Source organism: Pundamilia nyererei, unplaced genomic scaffold, assembly GCF_000239375.1.
Source record: "Pundamilia nyererei isolate P.nyererei 1_Seehausen unplaced genomic scaffold, PunNye1.0 scaffold00002, whole genome shotgun sequence".
NCBI lineage: Eukaryota > Metazoa > Chordata > Actinopteri > Cichliformes > Cichlidae > Pundamilia > Pundamilia nyererei.
The window spans coordinates 6,315,094-6,327,668 of NW_005187403.1; the positions used below are offsets into that span (position 1 = coordinate 6,315,094).

Genomic DNA, 12,575 nt, shown 5'->3' on the forward strand with positions numbered 1-12,575 from the left:
CCAAAAACATTCAGCTTTGATATTAATGAGTTTTTTGGGTTCATTGAGAACATGGTTGTTGTTCAATAATAAAATTATTCCTCAAAAATACAACTTACCTAATAATTCTGCACTCCCAGTAGTATGGGGTGAGGGGGAATTCAGTGCCACTTGGCTCATATTTCTGCCCATAGCAAACAGCAACTTTTGTCCCTTAAGTATAAAAATTTGCAGTTCCTCTTTAAGAGTTAAAGGTATACTTTATAAAGGATTTTGGCTTTGTTTGATGGTAATTAAACACACTCTAAATATCGGATGTTCAGTTTCTCCAGGCAGTTTAATTTGCTTTAAGTCTTTTTCGTAAGCCAGCATTAGCATCCCAATGCATCTTGCTAATCTAAATAGCAAGCGATTCCCCTGATGTCAGCAAATGGTTGTATCCACACCAAACTTGTGGCTTTGTAAAGGTAGCCAGTGGGTGACCTCAAAGTTGCTACATCCACATTTCTGTGCATAAATGTGGTGTCTGTGGATATGATATGTTAATAGGTGAATTTGGAAAACAGCGGCAAGTGGATTTTGTAATCTTTGGACAGAGCTAGGCTAGCCCCTTTGCCCACTTTACAGTCGTAAAATAACCGTCTGCCAGGAGCAGCAGTCATTTTAGTGCACATACACATAGGAGGTATTAGTACTTTTACAAGCTTAATCAATCTAGGAAAATTAGCAAGGCAAACAAAAATGAGAATCTTTAGGTATAATATGTTTTAGAGGCATTTGTTGCGAGATAGCCACCGACCTGTTCGTTTGGAATACCATCGCCATCTGCATCTTCATCACAGGCATCTCCATAACCATCTCTGTCGGCATCCTCTTGACCAGAGTTAGGAACAAAGACACAGTTATCCTGCAAAGACATGTGACAGTATGATGATTAAATAAAGATATACCTGCCACAGCAAAGCTGCTAATCTTGACAACTTGCACCATGGTTACCTTTCTGCAGTTTGGATCTTTGCATTTGAGTTTCTCATCTGGATATCCATCAATGTCCGTATCCTTTCCACACAGGTATCCATTTCCAGCCCAGCCAATTCCACACTGACAAGACAAATGAAGCTTCTTACAAACTCATTCATATACTGCACATAAGCATTTGAGTGATGAAGAATATTACCTGACAAGAGATGGATCCGTCTCTTTCTACAATACACTGAGCGTTGACATCACAGGGGTTGGTCAGGCTGTTGCCACAGCTGATCTCCGGCTTACAGCCCTTCACCTGATCTCCTGTGAATCCTGACTTACAGCTACCACAGTGATAGGAGCCCTGTGCGGGAATTATCACAACTGCACATGAGCATCTTTGAGTAGCAATAAAGACCTGTAGTAATGGTCATACAATACATCAACGGTGTTCTTACCGCAGAGTTGTGGCAGTTCGAGTTTGCAGTACAGCCTCCATTGTCAGGTCCTTTGCATTCATCGATGTCATCGCAGACCTGGATTGTAAAAAAATGAGCAGACTGTAACAACTTGTTCAGATTTAATTGCTCCAAAAATAAGTGTAAAAAATACGCCCCAAAACAAAACAAAGGATGCCATATAAATCCTCTAAAGCCCCGAAACAGCTGAAGCTGTGCTTTATAATACTTACAGTATTAGAGCACAAATTAGAGTGGGAGTAATTTATGCACACCGGGTATTTTAGGTGTTTATTTTGTAGGAATCTAAAATGCATTAAAAGGGTAAATAACACGCTGCAGACTGCAGGTCATATTTACAAATTCGGAGCAATAAATAAGCATGGAAGTAGAACGTAAATCAGCAAATTAAAAAAACGATATCCATCTGTTCCCGCCAATCAGGATCTGGTGCATCAAGATAAACATTTAGTGTGGCTAATCCTGTGTGACATGATGGAGATAATGAAAGCAGTCCAACGAGGTGGAAAAGTTATGTTTTCTTCATGTTTTAAATTTGGTGTCTTCATTGCTCTCGACCAAGTTTGTCAAACATAAGGCACAGGGGCCAGAATTGGCCCGGAGAAGACAAACCGACCCACTGTATGGTGTTGGAAAAAAGTGAAGTTGGGTAAAACTCTGGAGTTTTAACTCATTTGTAAAAGTAATGCAATTTTTCCTACTGATAAAGACCGTGCCCGTGGCCATTTACACAACACTAAAGTAATTAAGTAATTAATAAACAATTACTTGTGCCAATAGATTTCTTTCATTCACTACAGCTGCATTTCAGGTAGAAAAACTGAGATTTACCACTGAAATTGCCCTTTTTCTTACATTAAGATATCTCAGGGACTCAACGGCCCGGCCCTCTTGAGGTCAAAGTGGGTTCTATGCAGCACATGATATCTAATGAGCTTGACAGACCTGATCTACTGGCTGACTGGACTCCAGTGAAAACCCCCATAGGTTTGTGCAAACCTTTTTAAACACCTAAAGTAAAAGTCACTTGTGTTGGCACATTTATTGATTGAACTTTTTTGCTCTTTGCTCTTTTGAAGTGAGAACCCTCCTTTATTGTTTAAATGCTTAAATAAATCATTTTATGGTAAGATCAACAACATATTGCAATCTGCTGCTGGATTCAGACTACATTTAAGTCCATTTTTGTGTATATGTGCGTGTCTTTTTTGATATACACTGATAATAATATTCTGTTTCCTTCATGATGCATCCACTGTCTTACCTGTTTATTGGTCTGAGCGTACACTATGCCCACACCCTCCACTGGCAGGCCGGTGTAGCCCAGCGGACAGGCGTCACAGCGGAAGCCTGGGGCAGTGTTGACGCAGCGCACTCCAGGAAAGCAGGGGTTAAACTGACACTGCAGAAAGGACATGAACTCTGTTGAGCTGCAAAATGTATGTGGTTCTCAAAGGGCTTCTCCCCAAAAGCTTTTAGGTCTGATGACATTGCTCATGCAAGAAAGAGAATGCTAAAGGGCCCAGTCCTCAGAAAAGAGGTCAGTGCAAACAGAAAAGACAGACAGGCAAACACACAATCTTGTATTGTCATCCTTATAAGGTTCTCCATCTTGTTTTAGAAAGTTCTACCTTTACCTGCTTTTTTTGGTCATAGTCTAAATTATAGAACATTAGCCTGTGTGAAATATCTTTGCTTCTCATGTTCCAGTTTGATGGACCCACTGCCATTCAGTCTGTATATGCTGAAAATGGTGAAAAATACAGTGAGATGCATTTCTTTCACCTATAAACAGATCGTCAAAAAAGTCATTTATGGATCAATTCTGGAGCCACCATTATTCAGTGACATCAAGGTGTATTTGAGTGTTCTCCTGAATCGCAGCCTGTTAATTCACACTGTTTTTCATCGGGATCCAAAACCACTAATATGAACTTGCTGCTATGCCAAATAGATACACTCAAAACATTTATCTGTCTTTACCCTAGCTATAATCTCATAAACCAGCAGCCCAAGTAGTAGCCATAAAATACTCGAAAGGATGTCGACAGTTTGCCCTTACACCACAGGTCGTAAATTTATATTGACTGTCATGAGGACACACACACACACACACACACACACACACACACACACACACACACACACACACACACACACACACACACACACACACACACACACACACACAGCGATATTGAGCTTTACCTCGTCGACATCATCACAGTTAAAACCATCTCCAGTGTATCCATCAGGACATGGTCCACATTCAACACCTTCTGCTGTTTCTATACACATGTCGTCACGGAAACAGACACCCGGTGTACACCTTGGCTTCACCACCTCTGTGCCACCTAGACCTTTAAATAGGAGGAAATAAAGATTTTTTTTTTAACCATCTGTTATTCATTCAGTAATATCAAAATATCATGTAGGCACGGATACTGATAAGGATGTACTGATACCATTATCATGTGCGATCTGCTAATAGGATAACTAATTTATTGAGAGAGTTTTGAGTCTGAGGGGTCAGTGCAGAAACAAAGCAAAAAGAAAGTCTTCCGTTAAATTAAAATGTGCACATTTGTGCCATTTTAATTTGCATTGTGACACAACATGAGATAATGAAAAAAAAGAAAGTGATCAGCTGTGATAAATTAAACAATTGGAAACTGGTCCTCAATTTTCCTCTCTACAATGACTGACAGCTACTATAGACATTATCTTACCACAGGCCTGACACTCTGAGATGGTATTCCTGAGAAAGGATGTTTCTTTAACCTGGAACGGGTCAAAAATGAACAAAAGTTTATATTCAGTCAGGCGAGCTGTCAGGGAGGTCAGGATTGACGGAGCAAAGATTAAGTGGCCTCAGAGGGACTGCTAAGAGGTGGTTACCTGCTGAATTAGGACGTCTTTCAGCTCATTTATCACCTTCGTTAACTCCAGCATTTGATTGGACAGCTGCTTTGTGTTGACCCCTGTGGGAGAAGGACTGTTATTTTATTCAGCTGAAACAGAGCTAAGGGCTTCTCAGAGTCTGCCCCCCTTTGACTCAACATTTCCTATCGCTGAGAGTGTTTTCACTGACATTTCCACAGAAAGAACCTTACCCAGAGTCTGAACTGAGTCTCTTTGCTGGAAGTGGCAGTCTTGTAGCGACGCAACGTTTTCAAACGAGTCCCCAACCACCAGCTTTAGCTCATCTAAGCTTTCCTGTTTAAAATCAATCGAGTGAAAGTGCACAGCTAAGCCATCTGGAAACCTACAGAGTCATTATCGTGACAGAAGGGCATTCACTATTGTGTGGAAATACTGTAAGCGATGGCTCACCTGCTCTCTGGCTTGCATGGTCTTTAGTTCCACTGTGCCATAGCCTGCTGGCAAACCCTGGAAGGCAGCAGGGAGATCCCTGACTGTCTCCACCAGCCTGCAGTCCAGATGCAGCTCCACCCCACCTGGCCCCTGCTGCTGCTGCTGCTGCTGCTGCAGCCCCCTGAGGTGGAACAGCAGTCGGTGTTGCTGGCCATCTGCCAGCACCAGGTTGTTGAATGTGACAGAGGCCATCCTCTTGTCACTCCTCAAGTACCGTAACACGGCTTTAAGAGGACACGGCATGGAAGAGGAAGAAGGAAGAAGCGGTAATGAATAGAGGAAAATTGACTGTGTTGCTGTAAAGGGTTTATGTGATGTTAAGCATTGATATTGTTTGCTATTTGTTTCTCTATCTGTGCTTGGATTGCGTCTTAGCACATAGCAACAGCAACGTCATTATTTGTGTAGCTATTTGGCCACAACCAAAATAGTTTGGGGCACAAACTCAGTACAGTTCATTATGTGGGGGCAAACACTGTCTGCTGGATTTCAGGTCTGTCTGCAGAGTCTTTAACCATTATCACGTTTAATCCATTTTTAATATGAAGACATTGATTGGCGTAGCTTTAAACAACCAGCGCCTCTTTGATGTCCTCCTACCTCGGTTGAGCTTCCCCATCACTGTGAACTCAAAGTACTTGCTGTTGTCCCTGGGGTTGTGCAGGCCAAACACAGTGGTTCCGGTCTTGGGCTGCAACTTGAAGGAGGTTAGGATGAAAGCCTCGTTCACCCCTTGCCCGGTCAGGCCCCCCTGCAGCAGGTCTGGCAGGCAGTCGGGTGAGGTGAGCAGATCGTAGACTGTTGAGACAGATAGCAAGGCAGGGAAACGGGAAAGCACATGAGTAATGGATGATGTGAATATTTACAACCCGCAGCGGCGCTCTGATCCGAGAGTAAACACATTCCGAGTCGACAAGAAGAAGATGATGATGTTGACCCAGCATTAGATGCTCTAGCAAGACGCTGCGTCAATCAGTCAGCGCAAACTTGGCAGGCTGGGTCGGCTCAGGCAAATCAAAAGGAGGCGGATTTGTAAGTAAACAGCATACAGTGGCGTTAGATGTGTGCTGTTTTTACGATCTTCTCTTAGGTTTGTTTTAAAACTGTTTGAATTGTAAAATGAGATGGAGCTTCCGCTTGCAGACAAAAGCACAGTGAAATTTAGACGTTCTGACTCAACTGACAGGCAATTTAAAAGTAAAAAGCCAGAGAGGAGCAGAACACTGGTGCTCATGGTCAGAGTCTCCTTTTAATAAAGTGGCTTGGGAGCTGGGCAAACCACAAGAGGATGCGTATTGAATCTCTAGTCCCGCATCTGCACCATCGTGAATACACAAGTACCACTGAAACGGTCCGCACGGCCCTCTGTCGTGAGGGAGCAGAAATTGCTCCCAAATGCTTCCGCTGACTGTTGTCAGCCAAGATTGCCCCAGATGAGATCTCTCGCTCTTTCTTTTATCTCTCTCGTCTGCCTGGGGTCCCTTGTGTTTTGTCAGACACAACACAGAGCCTTTAAATATGTGCGCAGATAAGTGAGACTAAGCCACCGAAATGCCTGCTTGCACCGTGCTGTCAACACTACTTCCACTAAAAATGTAAAGCTTTTCAAATCCTTTGTGTTTGGTTTTTATCAAGATAAGAACTTTTTAATATATTAAAAAAAAAGAAAAGAAAAGAGAACAAAGGAAGCTCGATGTGTGCATCGTGTCTTTAGTGGCATCCACACACACGAAGCGCACAGTCCTGCTTTTCATAAGTCTTCTGGACAAAGGGCTTCGCAGGGTCAGGGCTGTCTTACACAGGAGACCCTGAGAAAGTGCCTCACTTCACCCCCCGATTAACCTCAGATTTCAAGCTTCATAAAACTAGTTCAGCTGAAAGCCATAAAGGAAAACAGTGTCTTGACCTTTCCTTAACACCAGCATATAAATCTGTCACGGTGCGATTACTGTAAAGAGTGCAAATGGCTGGCATTCCTTGTTTTAGCATTTCAGCACACGCTTCGCACTCGAGCATTTCTGTGTCGCAAGCTTTAATTTATCGCATCACATTTAAAGGCCAGACATAACAGCAGTGAAGTAATTACGTTAACAACATCGTAGTGTATAGAACAGAAGAAGCAAAGTCACATTTAGCCAAGAGTCATCTAGCTACCCAGGACCAAAACCATGATATTCAAACAATATTAGGCTTTTATGTATATTTTTTTAGACATTTTTAAACATCACATGACATATTGTCACTTTTAAGATGTGTAAGTGTTTACAAATGTAACTACACGTGCACTCCTACTTTACTTCTGACACTAGCTTTCCTTTTGGCTTCCATTAAGTCTTGAATAAACTTGAGTAAAAACTAAACTAAAATAAGTATAAACTAAGTAAAAACGTGCTTTCAGCATTTCTCTTGCTATTTTTGCATTGCTGTATGTGTTTTTAATTGATTTACTTGTTAATACCCTCGATCGTTAACATTACGGTGCGATAATGTTGGAAAGCAGATCACATGGTCTGTGCTGACATGGGGAGTTGTCATAAACCCAGAAACCCACTGCACTGATGTCGCAGCTTCAAACAAGAACAAAGCACACATTGAGCAGTGTCCAAAAGCTTTTTCCCCCCACTGTAAACACAGAGCAGTATTCTGTAATGTGTATTTCTCCAGGAGACCATCATGATTCTGCGCTGACACTGTGTCTATTCTTAAAAAGTGAAACTAAATAAACTGGATGAAATATATTCTGTTGGATGAGTGCAGCCTACGTGAATCAATGAATCAGCTAGCCGTGTGTACATTTACAGAACGATATATTCACGTAAACACAGAAACTCTATGTGTTATTGTCATTATCACTCATTTAGGTTACGTTTACTTTCAGCTTTGTTCTTAGATCCACGCTGACATTTGAATTGTAAGCGGAAGAAAAATGAATGGAAAAAAGTTGCTGGCTTTGACTTTCTGCCACCTGTTATCATTAATTCCCCCTCTCTTCTACAGCATGTCTTTCGTCCTGTCCCCCTCCTCTCAACCCCAACTAGTTGTGGTGGACTCCTTATTGTTTTGTCCCGGAGGTTTCCTCCTGTTAAAAGGGAGTTTTTCCTTCCCACTGTCGCCAGTTACTTGCTTGTAGAGGGGCATTTGATTGTTTGGTTTTTTGCTCTATTAATGTAGGGTTTTGTTTTTCTTTACAATATAATACACCTTTACTATATAAGTAAAAACTGAATTGAACTGAACTTGTCAGCTGAGCTAAACAGTGAGTTAAGACTCACCATAAACTCTGCAAAGATAAGCAGAGCTGGATATTCCCCCCTTTTACCTCATTTTAAAGTTTGATATAGCTCGGCCTGGAGGATGGCCCAGAGGAAAGAGTCCGCTTTAAACTTCAGTAATATCAGCTCTCAGTGAGCCATCCTTGAGATGTTAATATTAATCAATAACATAGATAACGCTTATGGAATGTCATTTTTGAGCACCTAAAACCAGACTTGGCTGGTTTAAATGGATCTCACTCCTTGTTTTGTGGTCACGCAGACAATGAGCCTGAGAAATGATAGATGACAAACTCCATTAATCTGGACTTGTTTTATACATACCATCAGGCACCTATTTGCCAAAAGACTCCAGGGATTAATGGGCATTTTAAAGGTATGCCATCAATCACCTGGTGGGGTTTGCAAGAAGGGCGATAAACTCTAAACGCCAACATTTCTATGCGTCGCGTAGCCCCGAGTTTGTGTGTGACCTTGAATAAATGCGGGCGCGTGCGTGTGTGACTGCAAGCGCGTGTCAGACAGTGTGAGAGAGAAGAGAGTCTTGAACTTCAGTACTGCACCCAGATCATCTCTGATTATTCCCATGTGTGTGACCCAGCTGGGATTTTCTTTAAATTAAAACGAGCCAGGAAGCTGAATCTCCCGAGCCGAAGTAATCAAGCAGATCCGGCTAGATGGATATCAAAATCAGGATGTCTTTACTTCAGCGGAAAGATGGTGGGATTTAATACTCAAACTTTTGTCTACTTTTAATATTTTTTTCTTATCTTTGCCTGCTTCCTGTCAGAAACACACACACCCAGCCCAAATAAAAGCATTTGACTGCCCCATATCTTCTACAACTCACTGGGATATTTAGCATTTTATTCGCACCTCAGCGAGTATCACACACATTGTCTGATCTTTTTGTGTTTGGGCCTGCATATCATATTCTCTTTCACAGTGTCTGCTTCATCCATAATGCATTAAAACTCATACATAAGTGTGTTAAAATACTGAGTGGTGGAGCCATTGAATCTTTTTTGACAGCTAATGAAAATGGACGATTACATTGCAGGCAGGGTGTCAGAAATAAAAAATAAAAAAGAAACCTTAAAGACATCGTTCCTTATGTGTGTTTGTGTAAACCTAAAAAAAAGAAAGATGTTTTTCCACTTCTTGATTTTTTTGTCATCCCAAGCAGCAACCATATAATCCAAATAAAAAAAAAATGCAGTGACATTTAAATAACTGACATAAAAAGCGACTCAAAACACTTCAAAAAAAAAGAAAAAAAGACACTCACCCAAAGCCTGTGCTTCCACGTGTAAGCACATTTTTAATAGCAGCTGCAAGGCCAGTGTGAGGGCCGTCCACACGTTCATTTTGTCCTTCCAACTGGTCCCAGATCTGCAGTTTTCTTTGTAGCTACTTAAATGTGTCTGAAACACCAGCAGTTTCCCCCCGTTGAGGCGTATCTGTGTACTTGTCTTCCTTTCTGACTCAAAAATGAGGCAAAACTGTCATGTTAAGCCTAATAGAGGGTGCTGACTGCTTTTATGTGTATGTGTGTGTGAGAGAGAGAGAGGGAGAGTGTGTGAAGAAGGGATTGTAGGAGTCTTATTGAGGGAGGAGCAACAGGGCCAGAACCTGCTTTTAAAACCCTCCTCAGGCGGCCCCATGCAGAGAAGGAGTGACCTGGGAAAACTCTTTGCATTGGCTCCTGCTGCCTGCTACCAATTCCCACAGGCGCCTTCACAAATCTGCTGTACACGGTTTGCTCCCTTTAGAGTCTAGGAACCCACGTTTGGCCACCAAAAACACGTTTCAAACCAGACCGGAGTCAGAATATTTTTAGACTCTTGAGTTCAAGCTTGGGGTGAATTTCTGAAAATGTGTTTCCCACTTCCAGCAAACAGACTTCTAGTATTTATTAACACTCTGCCTGAAAAAACTAAAAGACAGATTTTTTTAACTTTCCTTACAGGGATCAGATGTAACACCTTTCCTATCTGCCCCTGGTTGCCACTTCCATCCCTGGGCAAGGTCAGGAAACAAGCGCTCTGCTGCTCGTGCCTCAACAAGCCGCGTTAAGCGGCCAGTAGAGCTTCAGACAGGCTGCTGGCTCACATGGCCTCCGGGTCGTCAGCATGTCTGGCACCGCGTGACCGGCCACAGTTGGTAGAGGTGAGGAAGCTCAGGTCAGAGTTATGCTTTGCTTGTTTTTCCCTCTTTCTTTCACTGTTCCATTTTATGTTTTTAAGTAAGTTCCTCCAGCCTAATTCCATGTTACCACAGAACCTGTATTAATTATGTTGTACTCTTTCAAGTCTTAGTGGCTACAAGATGATGTTCCCACTTAAAAGCATAAACACGAGTACCTATAGCAACAAACAACACCAAATGAGTCACAGTTTCCATACGCCAATACAGGTGCTCCTTGTGGTTATCCAGAATACAGCCGCACTGTTTTTTGGGTTTTTTTTTCATGCTTGTGAACTGTTACAGACTCCATTCAGTCAGCAGCAGGGCGCTCAGAGTTTTATCTGCCCTGTGATTGGCTTTTAGAATGATGCTTTGCAGGCGTCGGGGTTCTGGATGACAGAAAGCTCCACAGACCTCCATGCGTGGTCGGCAGCCCAAGCCAGGAGCTCAACAGACCACATCAGTTTGCTGGAGGCCCTGGACTGACTCACATCATGGTGCGGTTGATGAGGTCAGACAGTGAGCGCTGCAGCTGGCTCAGAGATAAAACTAAAGCCCAAATGTGTCTGACACCATCGCCTGACTATTTTTATTTGTGACATCGATACAACCAAATCCCGAGACCCTCATACCCACACTCGTAACTCAACTTACATGACGTGTAACAGACATTAAAGATTACAACGCTGCTGCAACTCCAAAAACAACAAAACGTACTGTGTTACCAATAAGTACTACGTAGCCGACTTCAAGTTACGGCTTTACGGAACATAAAACAACACTGAGAGCTGTTCCCTCGCTCAGAGGAGGTCTGACAATTCGCATTTTTTAAAACCTTTCAACTCAAAACAAAGACAAGACAAACAGGTCAAAAAACAAGAGTGATTAAATGTCCATAATAGGAGGCAGGTGAGGCATTAACAGCAAAGCAAAAGATGTTTTATTGTAGGAAAAATGAAGAAACTACAGATATTTTATGATCACATTTAATTTTAATCAGATTCACCTTTTATGTTTTTTTATTTAAGATGTTTTTTTGGTTTTTTTTAAATTAAACTCGACATTTTTCTTAACTCATAATGAACTGGTTTGTGGTTCTGTCACACTAGAGTAAAAACTGGATGCCTGCCCCTTCCTGAGCCTGGTTCTGTCAGAGGTTTCTTCCTCTTAAAAGGTAGTTTTTCCTTCCCACTGTCGCCTAGTGCTTTCCCGTAGGGGGTCATCTGCATGATTGTAGGGTCTTTGTCTTGCAATATAAAGCACCTTGATGTTATTGTTGTTGTGATTTGGTGCTATATAAATAAAATAAAATTGAAATGAATCAACTACATTGATTTTTTTCGAACTTGATGTCTGATTGCAAATATCTGCAGCGAGAGGTATTCAACAGCCTCAAAATTTCGGGCAGATACTTTTATTCATATGCTGGATCACCTGGTGGGAGGTAACCTGTCTCCAAACAATGGCAGTCTGACACTGACTTAATGCAATCATTCTCGGAGAGATTGCCAACACATTGCAATTGATCTGAGCCAGTTTGGAGCTTGTCCTTCAATGTAACTCTTTGCAATAGCAGAACTGAACAACTGGTTGCCAGCTGGTTGTGTTCTGGTATAATGTTATATGTTTTTCTGCAGCTGAATTGTTCTTCTAGACTACATCACTCCTGTAGTTCTAACTACATCACTCCTTTTGTGGAAGATGTAGAAAAATTATTTCACATTTCTATTTAAGGTGAATTTCTGCATATGTACATGGCAACAGATTTGTGATTTTTCACTGATTTCACAGTTAATCGCTGTATTATCACAAACATTGCCACCTTAACCCCATTCATTTGTAGGCTGACAGCAGGCTGACTTTGTTTTGTTGACATCCTGACACACAATAGTCGCTTTGAAGACTGCAGCTGACTGCTAAATGTCACACACCTGGTCCATGTCTAAGAAGGAACCATTTCAAAGACATCGTGTATCCGAATAATCCGAATAATACTGGTCGTGTCGCAGTATCCAACCACTGGTTTCCCTAGTGTGTCTATAGCATTATTTTTGCAATCAGGAGACGTAATTGCTGTTTTCCTTCCTCTGGTGTGAGATCAAGCTGTTTGGATTGTGCAGAAGTTTGTGCGTGTGTGTGTCTGTTTGTAACTTTTCACCCTAGTTCTGAATCATATTATTCACACGGCACACACAAGAAAATCCTGTACAGTTACTAAGTTTATCTGGTCAATGTGACATTTTCTGGCATAACTGAAATGATTTACAGGTACAGACTTTGGGGGAAGTGTTTTTTTATGTCAGGGAAACTACACTAT

At 41.8% G+C, this 12,575-nt stretch overlaps 1 protein-coding gene across 1 annotated transcript in view; it reads right to left on the reverse strand.

The window, feature by feature from the left end:
• The window catches only part of thbs4b (thrombospondin 4b), an 18,595-nt gene extending 8,930 nt beyond the window's left edge, over positions 1 to 9,665 (reverse strand). The window contains exons 1-12 of the mRNA XM_005720295.2: positions 9,360 to 9,665; positions 5,400 to 5,597; positions 4,758 to 5,023; positions 4,538 to 4,640; positions 4,323 to 4,405; positions 4,154 to 4,205; positions 3,633 to 3,784; positions 2,689 to 2,826; positions 1,404 to 1,481; positions 1,157 to 1,309; positions 976 to 1,080; positions 779 to 886 (exon numbers count right to left, since the gene is read on the reverse strand). Of these exons, the coding sequence (XP_005720352.1) occupies positions 779 to 886; positions 976 to 1,080; positions 1,157 to 1,309; positions 1,404 to 1,481; positions 2,689 to 2,826; positions 3,633 to 3,784; positions 4,154 to 4,205; positions 4,323 to 4,405; positions 4,538 to 4,640; positions 4,758 to 5,023; positions 5,400 to 5,597; positions 9,360 to 9,438 (1,515 nt within the window). The 5' untranslated portion in view covers positions 9,439 to 9,665. The remainder of the gene's footprint in view (positions 1 to 778; positions 887 to 975; positions 1,081 to 1,156; positions 1,310 to 1,403; positions 1,482 to 2,688; positions 2,827 to 3,632; positions 3,785 to 4,153; positions 4,206 to 4,322; positions 4,406 to 4,537; positions 4,641 to 4,757; positions 5,024 to 5,399; positions 5,598 to 9,359) is intronic.
• Between the last annotated feature and the right edge of the window lie 2,910 nt (positions 9,666 to 12,575).